At 41.6% G+C, this 18623-nt stretch overlaps 1 protein-coding gene across 4 annotated transcripts in view; it reads left to right on the top strand.

Annotated features, from left to right (window-relative positions):
* ARHGAP6 (Rho GTPase activating protein 6) overlaps positions 1-18623 on the top strand; it is a 338498-nt gene that overhangs the window by 271847 nt on the left and 48028 nt on the right. For all 4 annotated transcript variants that reach the window (XM_061998798.1, XM_061998789.1, XM_061998807.1 and 1 more), the window contains exon 2: positions 3960-4119. In XM_061998798.1, the coding sequence (XP_061854782.1) occupies positions 3960-4119 (160 nt within the window). The remainder of the gene's footprint in view (positions 1-3959; positions 4120-18623) is intronic.

Here is an 18623-nt window from a genome sequence, read left to right as displayed (position 1 = left end):
ACTTTACAAGCTGTATATAAAATTGTACAGTCTTAATTTGCCTTGTGTCATACAAAGCATAGGAACCTTTGGATAGATTAAATTATCAAGTACTGTGTTTTGTCTAATTGAAGACAGTGATATTTATTTACCAAATAATAAACTAAATATGAACTAGCAATGTGCCCTTGTGGCCAAGAAGGCCAATGGCATCCTGGGATGCATCAAGAAGAGTGTGGCCAGTAGGTCAAGGGAGGTTCTTCTACCCCTCTACTCTGCCCTGGTGAGGCCTCATCTGGAGTCCTGTGTCCAGTTCTGGGCTTCTCAGCTCAAGAGGGATGGGGAAGTGCTGGAGAGAGTCCAGCGCAAGGCCACCAGGATGATCAGGGGAATGGAACATCTTTCATATGAGGAAAGGCTGCAGGAACTGGGGCTGTTTAGTCTGGAGAAGAGGAGATTGAGGGGAGATCTTATTAATATTTACAAATATCTAAAGGGTGGATGCCAGGAGGTTGGGACATCCCTTTTTTCTATAGTAGATATTAACAGGACAAGGGGTAATGGGATGAAGCTGGAACACAAAAAGTTCCACTTAAATATAAGAAAAAACTATTTCACTGTGAGGGTGAGGGAGCAGTGGCACAGGCTGCCCAGAGGGGTTGTGGAGTCTCCTTCCTTGGAGGTCTTCAAGACCCGCCTGGACATCTTCCTATGTGACCTGCTCTAGGTGACCCTGCTTCTGCAGGGGAGTTGGACTAGGTGATCTCTAAAGATCCCTTCCAACCCTACCATTCTATGATTCTATGTTTCTATGAAATAAAAGACACTTTTTCAAGGAACTATTTCTTGATCCTCTCACTTCTTTAACAGATGAGGTGATTCCACTGGCCCTAAAACATGATCTGCCAAAAATATTTAAGTTAATTAGTCAAATGTTCCATTAGCATGGAACCTGCTGTGATCTCTGCTGTGACCTAGTAGAGATTTTTATCAAACCCGCAGAACTGTAAAAGAGGAATGTCTTTTTCAGTGTACAGAAATTGGGCAGAGTGATTCCATGTTCTTTATCATTGCTTGGTGACCTGTTGTGGAGTTGGAAGGTGAAGAGCTTGCATCCCACAGCTTCAAGCCAGACAGGACCAACCCAGTGAGCACCAGGGACATACTGGAAGCTTGCAGACTGAAAGAAAAAAAAACCAACTGATTGGAAGAGGCAGCCCTCTTAGTCTTGTTGAGGACTTCTTTCCTTTGATTTTAAACCTTGACCTCCTATAAAAAAAGGAGATGGGTTGCTCTCATATCAAGGATTCCTGAGACAGTGCTGAGTTGGCTGCTCTGCTCATATAAAGCAGCCTGGCTCTGTGCAAAGAGTTGTACTAGGGTCTCCAAAACAGAAAATTAATGTGGGACTCAACCACAGCTAGCAAGCCCTGTCTCTGTGAGTTTAACTGGTTTGGCTGGGCTAATAGCAGTTGAGCTGTGGCATTGTGGTAATACTGCTCACTGCTTGCAGTTAGAGAGCTAACTCAGAGATAAGACAGAGGATATGGAGTTACCTCCAGAGTTACCTTGGTGATTTTCCTCCAAAAAAGAATTCATGTGTCTATGCAAAAATCAGTAAAGGGATATTTATTTTACTTAAGGTAGGCCCTAGAAGACCCATGCACCCCTTCATTTTTGTGCTCTACAGGAAAGAGAACATATCCTAAATAGTTCACAGTTTTCAATATTCTGTTACCTCAACATTTTCTAATGCATGCCCTTTTTGCTTCCCATTCTTGTTTTAAAATTAAATATCTCTGGTTTAAATATTTTTGGTAGGAGTATTAGTGATACTTTTGTTTATGAAAATGCTCATCTCAGAGGAATAGATAAGGTAAAATCCCCTCCAACTCTGCAATAAAGAACTGTATTTCTCTCTTTATAACATTTTGACTGTAGAACATTTTGTACATTATATGTTCAGGAGGATTGAATTGCATACTTCTGCACTTGTAAAGTTTCTTTTGCATTATCAGGATTGGAAAGGAATTAATTTCTTAGTATACATTGTCTGGTTGTGGATTCTGTTCTTGATCACTTTCATCTATAAATGACAACAGCTTTTTTAAAAATGTAAATGTTTACTTGCAAGTAAAGTTTATGTGACTTGCTGCTTTGGTTTTGTTTGAGTTTACTCTTGAGCTTGTCTGAGATTACTGAATGTATCTAATCAAAAGTAAGGCACTAGAAGAGCAGGAAGAGATGAGGAGGCAGAAAATGAAGGAACAAATTCCCATAGTCTGGGCCAGTGCAGAAGTTCGCATATGTGGCCTGTGTATGTATATATGTATATCTCATAAATATACTGAGTGTAGTACATGCATTGACTGTACAGGTGTGCAGTTGTTCACATTGAGGTAGCAGCTTTCTCTGTTATGGTTGCTATGAAAGATACTAAGAAGATACTATGAAAAAAACTTCCTTGATGAACTCAAATGTACTTCGTACAACATAAGAAACAGTGTTTAATGTGTGGTTCCTGTGGTCTATGTTGGTAGATGGTGCCACATATTTGTGAATGATTTTTTTCTTTTCTTATATTGATATGTGAATACACACATGCAGTCACAGGTATGCAGATGTAGGTACTTGTATTTGTTTGTATACACAACAGTGGATATAGGTTGTATGTGTGGCCATATATATACACTTACACATATATAGGTAAAAGATACGGAAACATGCACAAGGATGTTTATATGCAAGAGGATGCATAGCTGCTAAGTAAAGTCACCTTTTACTGTTTTTTTGTAATAAGCTTTAGCCAATGACTTTTAAAGATATCCTTGGACTGCAGATGTGTGTGCCGAACAGATGAATTATAAGGGAAGGGTGAAAAAGTGAGCAGGCAGTGAAAGTACAGGTGCTCAAATATATACTGAAAATGAGCCCTTAAAATGAGAATGAATTTCATTAAAGTCTGCCGTGTTGTGATGAAGGGCAGCTTGATGGATTTGTATGTACAGCTCAGCTGATGTGCATCAAAGTTTTTCCATTACCTACAACTGTATCAGGTTATACCTACTGACAAGTTTGCTGTTTATTTTTAAGACAATTAGAATGAAAAACAAATTCTTCTTTCTTTCCCTGTAGTGTTAAAATCTACTCTTTGATGAATTCTGAAATTCTTGCTTGAAGTTAATTATTAGCCTTTAAGCTTGTCTGTGTGCTTGCACTTCTTTTTGACTGATGATTATTTCTCTCACTCAAACTAAATACTAGCTAAAAGAATAGCTTTTTGTGTATGTTATCAAGGGTGGGAGATAGAACAGCTAAAGCTTTTGATTTCCTTTCCAAGCATAATTGGTACCTTACAGATATGTAGCATATCTCATGCTTTTCCCCTGTGTAAGTTTTAACACATACATTGTTATTACGGCTTATCAAAAACATGAAACAGCATGTCCTTTAGTCAGTCTTGGTCTAAACACAGCATCATCATAAGGAGGGAATGAGGTACATCAGAAAACAGAAGGGGCTCTGTCTATGTGTTCTCTGAACAGTCTGGTGGAGTGGGATGAACAAGTGTTGTCCACGGACCTGAGGAGGTCTGCATGTCTGACTGACTGTGTGGAGAAAGGAATGAAGTGGTGATGAGTACTGCACAAAGAAAGCAAACTGGGTAAAGCAGACAAAGGCGCTTTTTTTTTTTTCCCTGCTTTGTACTTTTGGTTACTGGAATCACAATGTTTTTACAACAATACTTGGTTAAATGGTTTCAGACAGAGTTGACTTTTTGTTTTGCATGTCTGTGCTCCTTTTAAGGAATGCTGCTCTTAGGAAAACAAAGATATTTGAAAGGTTAGAGATGTCCAAAAAAATGGCCTTTGAGAAAAGAGGACCTGTGTTGTTTTTCCTAGCAGTAAAAGAGATGGTTCTGTTTGTTAAACTGTGCATACCATATGATGCTTCATATTTTCCCATTTGATTTCCTGTAGGGTGATTTCACTTGGAACAGCATGTCAGGGCGCAGTGTTCGGCTGAAGTCAGTTCCCGTTCAAAGCCTCTCGGAGCTGGAGCGTGCTCGACTGCAGGAAGTGGCTTTTTATCAGTTGCAGCAGGACTGTGACCTGGGCTGTCAGATTACTATCCCCAAAGGTAAGGGCTTGATAAACTGTTTCTGTTTAGACTGCTAAGCCACTGACTTTGTATCACAGCAAGAAAAAGGAGAAAATACTCAATTGTTTATTGCACAGACATTGTCTTCTATTTCATTTTTGCTTAAACAAACATAGTAACTACGTAGAAACAACTAGTGAAGTTGTTTGCTCTGTTGAATTCAGGCCACCTGGGGTGGGATCATCTGATCAAGGACAGATGTCTACAGGAAAGATAATCTAAATCACATCTCTTCATGCTAGGATGCCTTGATACTGAGTTGCGAGAAAAAGGCTTTTCTTACCCTTCCTGACATCCTGAAGTACACGTCTATTTAGGTCAGATAGATCATGCCATAGAAGTGCTTTTTTCACTCTGTATTGTGTTGGCTCTGGAGGAAACCAAGCAGTTCAGACAGAGAGTGAAGAGATCTTCATCAGTAAGATGAATCCTGGCCAAGTTTTCCTGAAGACAGTGGTGCTTATTTCCTACAAATCAAGTTAATTTTCAACATAAAACATTGAGCTCCTAAGGAACAGGAGATTAATTGAAGAGGAGAAGCTTAGCTATTAGAGTCCCAATGGAGGATACATGCACATAGGAGACCTGTACTTAAGGTTACTGTGGAAGAGAACTAAGCCTAACTAAAACTAATGTGACCATTTCTATTGTTTCCTGTAGGCTGAAGATCTGTCCTAGCAAAGACAGCTGTTGCACAATCATCTGAAAATCTGTCTTTTCTGTTGTTTCTTTACATTTGCTTTGTACTTATTTAAGGAATGACAAGGGACCACTGAATTCTCAGCTTTGGCTGTGAGCAAAAGTGGTGTGGTGGCACAGACACAGTGATGCCGTTGAACCAATTTTTTAATGAATCAAAGTAAACCAGAAAAAAAGTTATCCAGTCTGTGAAAATAATAATGTAGAAAATAAAAAAGAATGACAGTATGGTTGGGATTGGAAAGGACATCCAGATATCATCTAGTCCAACCTTCTGCTAAAGCAGGTTTGCCTTGATCAGATTGCACAACATTTTATATACAAATAAGGAGGGCCTGGATGGAGAAGTGAAGGTTGGAGGCAACCTTGGCTACAGCGACCACGAGATGGTAGAGTTCAAGATCCTGTGTGGAAGGGGCAGAACACAAGGCAGGACGGTGACCCTGGATTTCAGGCGAGCCGACTTTGGCCTCTTCAAAGATCTATTTGGATGGATCTCATGCGATATGATTCTAGAAGACAGAAGTGCCCATGAGAGCTGGTCAATCTTCAAGCACCACTTCCTCCAAGCACAGGATCAGTGTGTCCCAATGCGCAACAAAGGAGGAAAAGGAGGTAGGAGGCCTCCATGGATGAGCAAGGATCTGCTGGGACAACTGAGGCAGAAAGCAGCCATCTATGAGAGGTGGAAACAGGGGATGGCTTCTTGGGAAGAGTATAGGAACATTGCCAGGGCATGCAGGGGTGCAACTAGGAAGGCTAGAGCCCTGCTAGAATGAAATTTAGCCAGGGATTTAAGGGCAGCAATAAGGCATTTATCAAGTACATCAGCAGCAGAAGGATGGCGAGGGGGAATGTGGGCCCGCTGCTAAATGCTGAGGGTGCCCTAGTGTCTGAGGATGCAGAAAAGGCCAAAGTACTGAATGCCTTCTTTGCTTCAGTCTTTACGGACAAGGCCAGCCCTCTGGAGGCCCAGCCCAGCAAGGATAACAGGTTGGCCAGGACAGCAGAGGACTTGCCCTGGGTGGAAGAGGAAGAGGTTAAAGACTTGTTGGCCAAGCTTAAGGCTCATAGGTCAATGGGTCCTGATGGAATACATAGTAGAGCACTGAGGGAGCTGGCTGATGTGATTGCTAAGCCTCTCTCCATCATTTTTGAACAATCATGGAGGACAGGGGAGGTGCCTGAGGAGTGGAGAAAGGCCAATGTCACGCCAGTCTTCAAAAAGGGCAGGAAGGTTGATCCAGGAAACTACAGGCCGGTAAGCCTCACCACCATTCCTGGAAAAGTGATGGAACAACTCATCCTGAATGTTATCACTGAACATATGAAGGATAAGATGGTTATCAGGGGGAGTCAACACAGATTGACCAAGGGGAAATCCTGTTTGACCAACCTGATAGCCTTCTACGAGGGCATAACCAGCTGGCTAGATGAGGGGGGAGCAGCAGATGTCGTCTGCCTTGACTTCAGGAAGGCTTTTGACACTGTCTCCCATAACATCCTCATCAGAAAGCTCAGGCAGTGTGGCTTGAATGAGTGGACAGTGAGGTGGATCGAGAGCTGTCTGAATGACAGAGCCCAGATGGTGATGATCGATGGCACAGAATCGAGTTGGAGGCCTGTGGCCAGCGGAGTTCCACAGGGATCAGTTCTGGGGCCAATCTTGTTCAGCATCTTCATCAACGACCTGGATGAGAGGACTGAGGGTACCCTCAGCAAGTTGGCTGATGACACCAAACTGGGAGGGCTGGCTGATTCCCCAGAAGGCTGTGCTGCCATTCAACGGGATCTCGACCGGCTTGAGACTTGGGCAGAGAGGAACCTCTTGAGGTTCAACAAGGATAAGTGCAGAGTCCTGCATCTGGGAAGGAACAACCCCATACACTGGTACAGGCTGGGGGTCAAACTGCTGGAGAGCAGCTCTGCAGAGAGAGACCTGGGACGCCTGATTGATAATAAGCTAAATATCAACTAGCAATGTGCCCTCGTGGCCAAGAAGGCCAATGGCATCCTGGGATGCATCAAGAAGAGTGTGGCCAGCAGGTCAAGGGAGGTTCTTCTACCCCTCTACTCTGCCCTGGTGAGGCCTCATCCTGGAGTACTGTGTCTAGTTCTGGGCTCCTCAGCTCAAGAGGAACAGAGAACTTCTGGAGAGAGTCCAGTGCAGGGCTACCAAGATGATCAGGGGACTGGAACATCTTTCATATGAGGAAAGGCTGCGGGAACTGGGGCTGTTTAGTCTAGAAAAGAGAAGACTGAGGGGGGGATCTTCTTAACATTTATAAATATCTAAATGGTGAGTGTCAGGAGGTTGGGACATCCCTTTTTTCTATAGTAGATAGTAACAGGACAAGGGGTAATCAGATGAAGCTGGAACACAAAAAGTTCCACTTAAATATAAGAAAAAACTATTTCACTGTGAGGGTGACGGAGCCCTGGCACAGGCTGCCCAGAGGGGTTGTGGAGTCTCCTTCCTTGGAGGTCTTCAAGACCCGCCTGGACATGTTCCTATGCGACCTGATCTAGGTGAACCTGCTTCTGCAGGGGAGTTGGACTAGATGATCTCTAAAGGTCTCTTCCAACCCCTACCATTCTATGATTCAATGATATGTAATCCCTCTCCTCTGCTGTAGTGCAGCCATTACCATTACTGAAGCACATTACTGACATCTCTTAAGTAATTATCCTGTGGTCACAGAGAGGGGACCACCTCCCACAGGAATTTTTTTAAGCAGCTTGTCATTTAAAGTACACTACAGTTGCCCTGCAGCCAGCAATTTGAATGAATTCAAATTGATTGAAAGTTACTATTTTTATACGATTTACAGAGATACTTCAGGTTTGTTTCTTGCTATTTTGTTTTGGTGCCTCATATCTGTCCTTCAGATTCTGTAACCAACATTTTTCAGCTCCCATGTCACTCCCCTGTGTGCCACCAGAAACTAGTCTGAGAATTGTTTATCCTTGCTCTGGGTTAATATGACAGCAAGAGGCTATCATTTCCAAGCAGAGCTTTACAGAGTTTCTCTACCAATTCAGTTACTCAATGGAAGATTTGTAATTTGCTGTCTGATGTTCTGGGGGGCACAGCAATACAATTCTGGTGACGCTTCTTTACAGTTGCTGTTTAGAATATAAACTGTGTTTTTCTCATTTTAGGGAAGTTAATCTCTTTATAATAGGAGAGAAAAAAAGCTGTGATGAAATTCATTTTACTGAAAGGACTTGAACAAACTAGGAATCAGAAAAAGTTCTTGTGATGAAGAAGGTTGTAGGACCAATCAATTATGAGACACTGAGGAAGAGGAAAACTGTTTAGAAAAAGGTGTTTTATTTATCCTCTATAAAAGGGGGAGATAAATGAAAATTTATGCTGAATTCTCTTATTAAAGTTTGAAAATATTATCTTAATATGGATAGAATAGAGTTTGCATCAACAAGGGGAATATATTATCTAGGTTTTGCTCACCTTCACAGAATGTCATTGTTTTCCATATTAAAAATTTTTGATTCTAGCCTTCTACATTATTTCAGGCCAGTATTTCAACGATAAGGAAGTTGACAGGGGAGCTTTTGTTTGTGTGTGCACTAGGTCAGGTTTCAGAGGCCTGGGATTGCTCAGTTTAGAAGTTCTACTAGGCAAGAGTCGTAGAAGTTTTTTTTCAGTTTTCATATGTCATTCTTTTTTTAAAGAATTAATAGCAATGAATCCCTGGATGTGATGTTCTGGTTTTCACATGTGTCCCATAACACAATATATTTATGCTTTGGTACAAGTGTTATATTTGTTTACTTTGTACCTTTGGGTTTATTTTAAGGTTTGTCAAATATTTTGGAGTGAAAATTCAAAGATGGGCCACAGAATTTGTCTTCATTTTCCAGAACTGACAATAAACTGACAATAACTGATGTGCTACCCAGGTATTTTAGTGAGTGTACCAAATGTAATAACTGAAACTACTAGAAAAACAGAAAACTACTCAAGGAGAAGAAAGAAATATATGTAAGGTGGAAAAAGGCCCTGGTTTCTTGAGAAGGGTATGGGAACATTCGGGGACAAAACCAGGAAGCCCAAAGCCCTTTTGGAATTAGACCTGGCAAAGGAAGTAAAGAAAAACAAGAAAGATTTTTTCAAATACATCAGCAGCAAAAGGAAGATAAGGAAGAATGTGAACTCGGTGATGAACAAGGAAGATGTCCTGGTGACACAGGATGCAGAGAAAGCAGAATCACTGAATGCCTTCTTTGCCCCAGTCTTCACTACTGAGGCTGGACCTTAGGAAGCCCAGTCCCTGCAGGTCAGGAGAATAGTCTGGAGAATGGAAGACTTTCCCTTGGTGGACGAGGATCAGACTAGAGACCTGTTGGGCAAGCTTGAGACCCATAAATCTATGGGATCTGAAGGGATGCATCCACGTGTGCTGAGGGAGCTGACTGATATTATGGCTAAGCTACTCTCCATTATTTTCAAATGATCATGGAGATCTGGTGAGGTGCCTGAGGACTGGAGGAAGACCAATGTCACTCCAGTCTTCAAAAAGGGCAGGAAAGATGACCCAGGAAACTACACGCTGATCAGCCTCACCACCATCCCTGGAAAGGGGATGGAACAACTCATCCTGGATGCCATCTCAAAACACATGAAGGAAAAGATGGTTATCAGTGGGACTCACCATGGATTAACCAAGGGGAAATCCTGCTTGACCAACCTGATAGCCTTCTATAAAAGCATGGCTAGATGAGGTGAGAGTAGTGGATGTCATCTACCTTGACTTCATCAAGGCCTTTGACACCTGATTCACCAAAAGGCTGTGATGCCATTCAGCGGGATCTTGACTGGCTTGAGAATTGGACAGGGGAGTTGTCCTTCCTTTCTACTCTGTCCAGTTCTAGACTCCCCAGCTCAAGAGGGACAGGGAACTTCTGGAGAGAGTCCAGCACAGGGCTACCAAGATGATCAGGGAGCATCTTTCTTATGAGGAAAGGCTGGAGGATCTTGGGCTGTTCAGCCTGGAGAAGAGGAGACTGGGGGGGACTTCATTAATATTTAGAAGTATTTGAAAGATGCATGTCAAGAGGAGGGACAGGATGCCCAGAGAGGGTATGGAGTCTCCTTCTCTAGAGGTTTTAAAAACCTTCCTAGATGCATTCCTGAGTGACCTAAGTGGACCTGCGTTAGCAGGGGAGTTGAACTAGATGATCTTTAGAGGTCCCTTCCAACCTGTATCATTCTGTGATTCAGTAATAAAAGAGATTACCTGCGTTTACTAAGAAAACTGTTTACTGTGTTGATGCCACCTATGAAAGGAATGTTTATCCACACAAGTTCTTATCATTCACAGCAACTGGGTTATACACAGTTTCAGTAATTACAGCACATGTTCCATGTTCTGAGGGAATTGATTTTTTTTTAGACTTACTGGGACATTTGGGGAAAGACAAGATAATCCTTAATTTTACTGCAAAATCTAATTCTCAGTTATTTTGATTAGTTATAATGAATGAGATCAAATGTTGGGTTTAGAAACCTATATGCAGTCCTGATCATTTAAGGGGAGACATTGCTTAAGCTGCTGGAACATGTGCTGTTGTACATCTTTGCACCCAAGTGTTGTAGCCAGTCCCGTCAGGTGTGTGACACTGTGCATTTGCTCACGTGAATCGAGCTTTTTCCTATACAACTGTTTTCAGTGAGGTGAATTGGAAGGCGCAGGGCTGGATAAGTGTGTGGTTACAGACTGAGCGCTGAGACAACCCTGTCTCTGAAATGGAAGAAAACATACATAGCTGAGCTTTCTGAATTTTTATTGTTAATTTGCACGCTTTGCCTCCAGTACGTTCCAGTTAAGTTCTGAATAAAAATCACAGTCCAGAGTTATTTGTTGTCCCCTTTTTGTTTATTTTGGCAAGGAGTAGTTTTTTGGATCTGTTTTTTGCTTACATTACTTGGCATTGTATTTCATTATCCATTTTCTTAACACTGAGAGTGACTATGATTTTTATCTGGACTTGCATTTTTGCAAGGGCTCCAAACTGCTCATTATTTTTAATCACTGACCATGTTGTATACTTTGTAGGCTATTGTAACAGTGGAAAGCATCTGAGTAAACTGTAGCCTATCCTTTATGGATCTATGGGATTACAGACTGGATGCTTTTGAGTTGGCATCAGTATGCCTTTTAAGTGAACAAGCTTATTACCACCCTTCTTAATGCCAACTTCTGCTAATTCTTCTCATATAAATATCATCTCTAACATGATCGTACAAGTCTATGAATTTTCTTTCAATACAGCAATGTTCACAAAGATTATATGAAAGACAAGCAAGGCTATGAGATAAATTCTGCTCCTTTATGATATTTTGGTAAATCTTGTGTATACTGTGTCAGGCTTCCTGTATCAGACTTGGTCAGAGGTGAAAGCTGTGTATCTTACTGATTTTTACACAGAAGCTTCCCCCTTGCAAATTCAAATTTTCCATGGAAGCATGGATTTTCCTTAGAATTTTTTTCCCTCCTGGGAAAACAGAAACAATCTCTCTCAGTTTGGAAAAAAAGAAAATAAAATTGACTTAATGTTTTAAACTAGGAGAAATCCCAGCTGCTACAGGGTAGAGGTTGTGAGAGCACACAGCCTTACGCTGTGCTTACACAGGAGTTTGCCAAAGAGAAGATGACAGGAGCTGTTCCATACAAGAGAGATGTGAGCCAAAAATATTTTTTTTTCTTCTCCCAATAAAGAAATTCACATAAATTTCTTGTGATTTTTCAAATTTGACTTTTTGCCACTATCGAGACAAGAACAAAATGGAAATATGTGAAGCATGCAAGAATGTAATTTTTCTAATGGATAGAACAGAGAAGATAATTTATTATCTTCAAAACTTAAGTGTTAAGTGTTTTGTTCCTTTAAAAAAATGTTACTGTGAGGCAGGTTTTTTTTTTAGTAAAAGACTATGTAATGCACAGCAAATTGATTTCTAAGATTTTCTTGTATCACTGCAGGTTTTACATGTCAGTATACATCAGAAAAGCTGTATTCAGCATATCTATCCCATCAGTTAGAGACAAGCTCATAGTTTTAAAAGCAAATGTTTTTATTCACCACTAAACAAAAAATTTGGTCTTTTTAGTAATTAGTTTGTATTTTGGTAAGTTTTGATTGAGAAGCAGCAGGCATTTTCTTCAGTGCTATATGAATACAGAACAGAAGTAGAGAATGCTATACTTCTCGGTGAAATCAGTGACAGTTTTAATGTGAACATGGAAAAATCCTCATGTAACACAACACTTTTAAAATAAATATTTGTGTTCATTATTAGGACAGATGCTTATTTAGTCACTGACTGTTGTGTGTTTAAGGTACTGCTCTTACAGGCCCAGAGGCTGCTGCCTCATATATCAAATATCTTACATTTGATATGAAGTCCCATTGAGCTTAGAAAGTACTTCTGAGACAGGAAAAAACCTCCTGTCTAATGTAATTTCCTTAATAATACACTTGAAATCACTATTGACTGTAAGTATGTATAAATAACATTCAGTATTTTCTGTATTAGTGTACCATAGGGAAACCAGCTTCCGTTTTAAAATGTTACTTGTGACTGTTGGCCATATTGAAAAGTACAGACACATGGCCTGAGCAAACCAGTGTGAGGAAGCAAGGTGCTTTAACAGAGGCTCTAAAACACTATGTTTTGCAGAATTAGGTCTATTATTCTTTTTGCTTGTTTTCTTAGTCTTTGTGAGAACACTAGTGTAACAGAGAGAGTCTTGATTGTGTTCTGCCAGATCTGTCTGTAGTACTTGATGTAGTACCATTCCTTTGTTATGTGCTTTGCAAATAATCCATGTGTGGTAATTCTATAGTGACTTAAAATTATGTACTTTATTACATTTCAAAGATAAAAAATAAATACCAATAAATATATCCCATGTGAGAAGCTTTTGAACCTTTAGTAAGAATACTGACCTTACAGGCTACTAATTTCCACACTCCCTTTTGGCAGAGCTTTGCTTTAACATGTGTGTTCTTCTGATATATGTATTTTTAAAATTCCAGTTGAGAACCAGATTTATTTCTGTTATGTGTTTTGTTCCTTTCAAAAGGGGCCGCCAACCTGTCCAGTGAGAGACTTTCTGCACCTAAACGCTTTGCCTTAAAAAGCTCCTCTCTCTTTCATTTCTTCATTAAAGCTCTAAGCAGGAATATTGTGGACTACTTTAGTTAATCCTGGAGGGAGCGAGTTATGAAGGGTATTTTATTTTCCTGCACAGTTTCCTTCTTTAAGATGAGTTTGAAAAAAGATTTGTCTGAAGGATTCACAATACCAAAGTGATGGGAAGAACTCGGTGGGGACCTGGGTGCCCAGAACCACCTCTGTGACCATCAGCAGGTTTCCTGAATTCCAGAGACCTGGGGGAATTTTTTTCTCATTTGAAGGACTCAACCCATGCTCACACCAAGAGCAACCTGTGGGAAAGTTCTAAGGGAGATGTGGAGAAACTTGGTTGCTGTTTCACCTGCCGGTACAGACATGCAGGCCAGATTATCAGCACACAAAAAGTTCAATGCCATCTAAATGCCAGCAATTTAATGTCTGGTCTGCCCCTGGCCCATTCCAAACTGTAGGGATTAAAGGTAATTCTGCCTCTTAGTAAATCAGGAGTCACTTTGACTAAAATGACTTTTTGTTTAGGTAACTGATGTCAGAAGGTAGTCTGCTTTCCCCTATCCCCAGTGGACTGAAGGCAATTTTAGAGCTGTTATTTGTATTTTTCCTATCTCAAACGGCAGCATCAAGGCTCCTGTTTGCTGTTTATTTGGAGTTTGATATTTTTTATTTTGATTTTTTTTCAGTCCAGCTTAAATATTTTCTTTTACTGTGGTTGTTTTGATGTAGCAGTGTAGGCAGTTTTCTACCTGTTTTACTGTCAGTTATGAGAGCACTCCAAGCAGGGGATGTTGTTCAGTCTTTCTCAAAGCTTTCAAACCTCTGCCCCTCATTGTGGTTTCTGAACGTCTTCCATGTACAGACAAGGGCAGCAGCAAAGTCCCTGATGTACCACTATCTGTTTTAAGGTAGGAATTTACTACCTTTTGAGTTGAGGGAATCTCCTGCCACAGGACAGATACTGCTACAATGTGAAAAAATATAGTGTGTGTAATTTGTCTTGCACCTGGTAGTTCACATGACTATTTCATGAATCCTGTCATCAGTTTCAGTGTAGCAAATACTGCCCTTAAGTATAGAAGGAGTGGTTTCTCTCTAATTCCAGTATACATGGAGACAAAATTTACTTCCAATCTTGACACAAGGCCTGTGCTCCATCAAAAGATCATCCTGGAGTAAAATATGTAGCAAGTTATCCTTTGGCCCACTCTCTCTAGGGGGTTTTAGGGGGGTTTTTTTGGTGGTTTTTTTTTTTTTTTAATTATTATTTCTATAAAGACATTCATTTATTTATTTTATTTAGAACACTATGATTTGGGATTTCTTATGACCTGGGAAATCCTGCACTAATGTAGGCACTGAAGCAAGCAGAGTTTTGTTTTAGTTGAGAGGCTGTCTCTGTGCACAGGGAGTTAGACCTAGCATGCTGCACCTTTATCTGTTCTCCCTTTCTAGGGATTCACTTGCTTTTTGCTCCTCTCAGTGACAGCCACAGAAGGGCACTGCTCCTTCATTTGGAATCCTCTAAGGGCTGCCAGGTAGCATTGCATGCTTGTTTGAGTTATTGCCGTTGTCCTTTCTATATATGGCAGCAGCAGCAGTCTTCCTCATCCTAGCAAAAAAAAAAAAAAAAAGTTTGATTAACTGTTTGTGGCCATGCAAAACTTGTTTCCTTAGGTCCAGCTAAAGATTCAGCAGATACAAATAAGCTCCAAAACAATTATAGTTTAGTGCTGTGATTTTTCATTTCCTCTATAGAACTTACTAAATGTCTCGTTCCTCAGTGTTCATGTAACACAGCCACTTAAAATTTATTGGTAGGTAAAAAAATATTGAAATGGTGAAAAACTATATATTTTTGCAGTGTAGTAATGCCAAAACTTTTTTTTTTTCACAATTTTTCAAACACAGTTATCCCAAAGCAATAGTCAGGTCACACAGGAACATGTCCAGGTGGGTTTTGAAGACTGCACATCTTCCCAGGGCAGCCTGTGCCAAGGCTCTCTTACTCTCACAGGAAAGAAGTTTTTCCTCATGTTCAAGTGGAACTTGCTGTCTTCCAGCTTGAGCCTGTTACCCCTAATCCTATCACTGGGCACTGCAGAAAAAAGACTTGGCCTATCCTCTCAGCACTCACACTTTAAGTATTTATAAGCATTGATAAGATCTCCTCTCAGTCTTCTCTTCTTCAGGCTAAACAGCTCCAGGTGGATCCAATCGTCCTCAACCAAGGGAAGGTCTTCCTTTCCCTCTGGCTTGCAGAGACTGGGCTTCCTGAGGGCTGGCCTTAGCAGTAAGGAATGAAGCTAAGAAGATATTCAGTAGCTCTTTCTTCTCTGTATCCTCTGTCACCAAGGCACCTACCTTGTTCAGCAGCAGGGTCACATTCTCCCTGGTCTTTGTTTTTTCCTGATGGTATACTTAAGAAACACTTCTTTATTTCCTTTACATCCTTTGCTAGATTTATTTCCAAGAGGGCTTTAGTCTTCCTTCTTTCATCCCTGCATACTCTGAAAACATACCTGTAATCTTTGCAAGCAACCAGTCATTTTCTTCCACATTCCACAGACTTCCTTCTTCCATTTGAGATTTTCCAGAAGCCTCCCGTTCATCCATGCAGGCCTCTTATTTCCTTTACCTGAGTTTTTACTCAGGAGGATGCACCAATCTTGGGCTTGGAGGAAGTAGTCTTGAAGATGAAACAGCTTTCTTGGGCACCCCTACCATCTAGAGTCCTAGGCCAGGAGGCTCCTGCACAGTGCAGTGGCCTGGAGCCTGACTGGAAAGTTGTATTCTCCTTGTAGGGGAGGGCTGTGCTGACAGCCCCCTCCCTCTATCTGTAGCTTCCACAGTCCTGACCTTGCTCCAGAGCCCAAATCCCTTATCTACTAAGATTTGGTTCTCACCCTTTAGTGTACATTTCACCTTCATTTGCATAGAAGCTAATGCAAGTCACTCATGATAAAAGACCATGCAAGAACATATTTGGAAGTACCGAACTAGTTGTTTTCGTCCAACATATATCCTTGGAGACTATTTAAAAAGTTATATCCAGTAGGGAAGGTGTAAGTAGGTGTATGTGAAATGTCACGTTTTCATATGATTGCTCTATCCTTATGAGTTGAGTAGTTGCTATCTGAATTAGGCTGTTGGCCAAGCTAAGTTTTTTTGTGTGTGAAGAAGAGTTCATATCTATCATGTTACAGTTATAGTCTGTATATGTGCCCTGCTTTTTTCCAGCTTGTAACATTTTTAGTTCAAGAAGTTAGGGCATGACTCTTCTTGATAGAAATAGACCTTGAGAATAGGGTTCAATAGAAATGGTGCATTTTTCACTCTAAAAGATTTGATTCTAGTTTGGAACTACACTGTTTAGATATGTTTTCTTAAAAGACAGGAAAGTCGGCTCATAATATGCTCAGCTGGTGTAAATTGGAATAACAGCTTTGCCTTCAGAATTTATGAGCTGCATAAAAAATCTATTAATACTTGTCAAGCAAATTATGGAGGTTAGTTGTTGCATGACATTTTAAAAACTTGTATGAGAATCACACAAAGTTATTGTACAGTGTTGCTTGGTTAATAAAACTAAGGTCCATGTAGGGATGCAGCTTTCTTTGGAAGCAGACGAGGGTACCAAGAGTTTTGCCTTCTAGTCAAGTTCCATGCAACTTATACTTGCTAGATAAGTAATATAATTCACATACCAGTGTGGATGAATTCTTACTGTTCCACAGTAAAGACATTGTGTATAATGCAGGATTTAAATTTCCAGCAGCTGCATCACCTTAAACCTACACATGTGGACTTTGTAATTGCGTTATGTTTCATTTCGGCAATCAGTAGTGCCTTAGCCCAAAAGGATTGAAGCCTATGTGAAAAGAAGATGCTCTAACTGCAGGTTACCAAAGAGGCAGATGGGATGAGGAAGAAGATAATGAAAAAACACTTTTGTCTGATGGTTGTGGGTTTTCTCAAATGATGATGCCGTATATGCTGTGTATTGCTCAGAACATGATTTCCTGCTGTCATGGGCTTCTGTAGCAAGGTTTGGTAGTGGAGGGGGCTACACGGGTGGCTTCTGTAAGAAGCTGCTAGAAGCTTTCCCCGTATCTGATAGAGCCAGTCCCAGTTGGCTTCTAGATGGATCTGCCACTGACCAAGGCCAAGCCGATTAGCAATGGAGGTAACGCCTCAGTAATTAACAAATTTGAGAAGGGAAAGAAGTTGCTGCACAGTTACTAAACAGCAGCAGCAACAGGGAGTGAGAATCTCTGCAGACACCAAGGTCAGTGGAGCATGAGGGGGAGCAGGTGCCTGGACACTGGAGCAGAGGTTCCCCTGCAGCGTATGGTGCAGCCTATGGTGAGACAGGCCTTGCCCCTGCAGCCATGGAGGACATAAGGGAGCAGAGATCCACCTGCAGCCTGTGGAGGACCCTGCACCTGGAGAGGGTGGATGCCCGAAGGAGGCTGTGACCTTGTCGGAAGCCCACGCTGGAACAAGTTCCTGGCAGGACCTGTGAACCCATGAAGAGAGGAGCCCACACCAGACCAAGTTTTTGATCAGTACTTGTGATCCCTTGGGGGACACACACGCTGGAGCAGTTCGTTCCTGAAGGACTGTTTCCCTGATGGATGAGACCCATGCTGGAGCAGTTTGCAAAGAACTGTGGTCCATGGGAAGGACCCACATTGCAGAAGTTCATGGAGGACTGTCTCATGTGGGAGGGACCCCCCACTGTACCAATGGGAAGTGTGAAGAGGCCTCCCTCTGAGAGGAAGCAGAAACAAAGTCCCTTTATGATGAACTGACCATAACCCCCATTCCCCACATCCCTGTACCACTGTGGTGAGGAGGTAGAAACTTGGAAGGAGGGTGAGGGGGGGATATTTTAAGATTCAGGTTATATTTCTCATTTCCCTACTCTGTTCTGATTGTTCATTAATAAATCAAACTGGTTCTCCCCAAGTTGAGTCTGTTTTGGCCATGGTGCTGATTGCTGAGAGATCTCCCTGTCCTTATATTGACTCATGAGGCCGTTGTTATATTTCTCTCTTCTGTGTCCAGTTTGGGAGAGGGAGTGATAGAATGACTTGATGGGCATCTGGGACCCAGCCAGTGTTAAGCCACCACACCTGTGCAGTCGCCTTTCCTCAGCCCTTGCCCAGTTTCTCACTGTTGCCCTGAGAAGGGTTTGGGTCAGGTAGTGCTCCTGCCCAAAGGGCTGCAATGGTCCAGCTCTGGTCTCATGTGCACACAGCTCCTGGGGAACTGCAGCCCTTCTCCTGAAGAACCAGTTTACCTTCAGCTCTGGTTTTTTTTACACTATTTCTTCTGTCATATACGCATTCAGTGGGAACTTCCCTGAGAGGGAAGTGCTGAAGCTTCTTTGCTGCATCAGAGAAAGCATCACATAGGAAGGAAAGCTGCCACCAAGCATGTTTGTGGTGCCTGTGGTGGGCAGCCCAAAACCTGGCTCCTTGGGCTGGGGTGGGCACATGTGATCTGGCTGTCACCTGAAAAGTCATGGCTGCAGCTGAGGGATGTGCATGAATGAATATGGCCTTTCTTCCATCAGTTGCGGGCTTGAAGTCAAAATGAAATC

Source organism: Colius striatus, chromosome 1 (assembly GCF_028858725.1).
Source record: "Colius striatus isolate bColStr4 chromosome 1, bColStr4.1.hap1, whole genome shotgun sequence".
Taxonomy (NCBI): Eukaryota; Metazoa; Chordata; class Aves; order Coliiformes; family Coliidae; genus Colius; species Colius striatus.
This window is presented reverse-complemented; position numbering and strand designations above follow the sequence as displayed.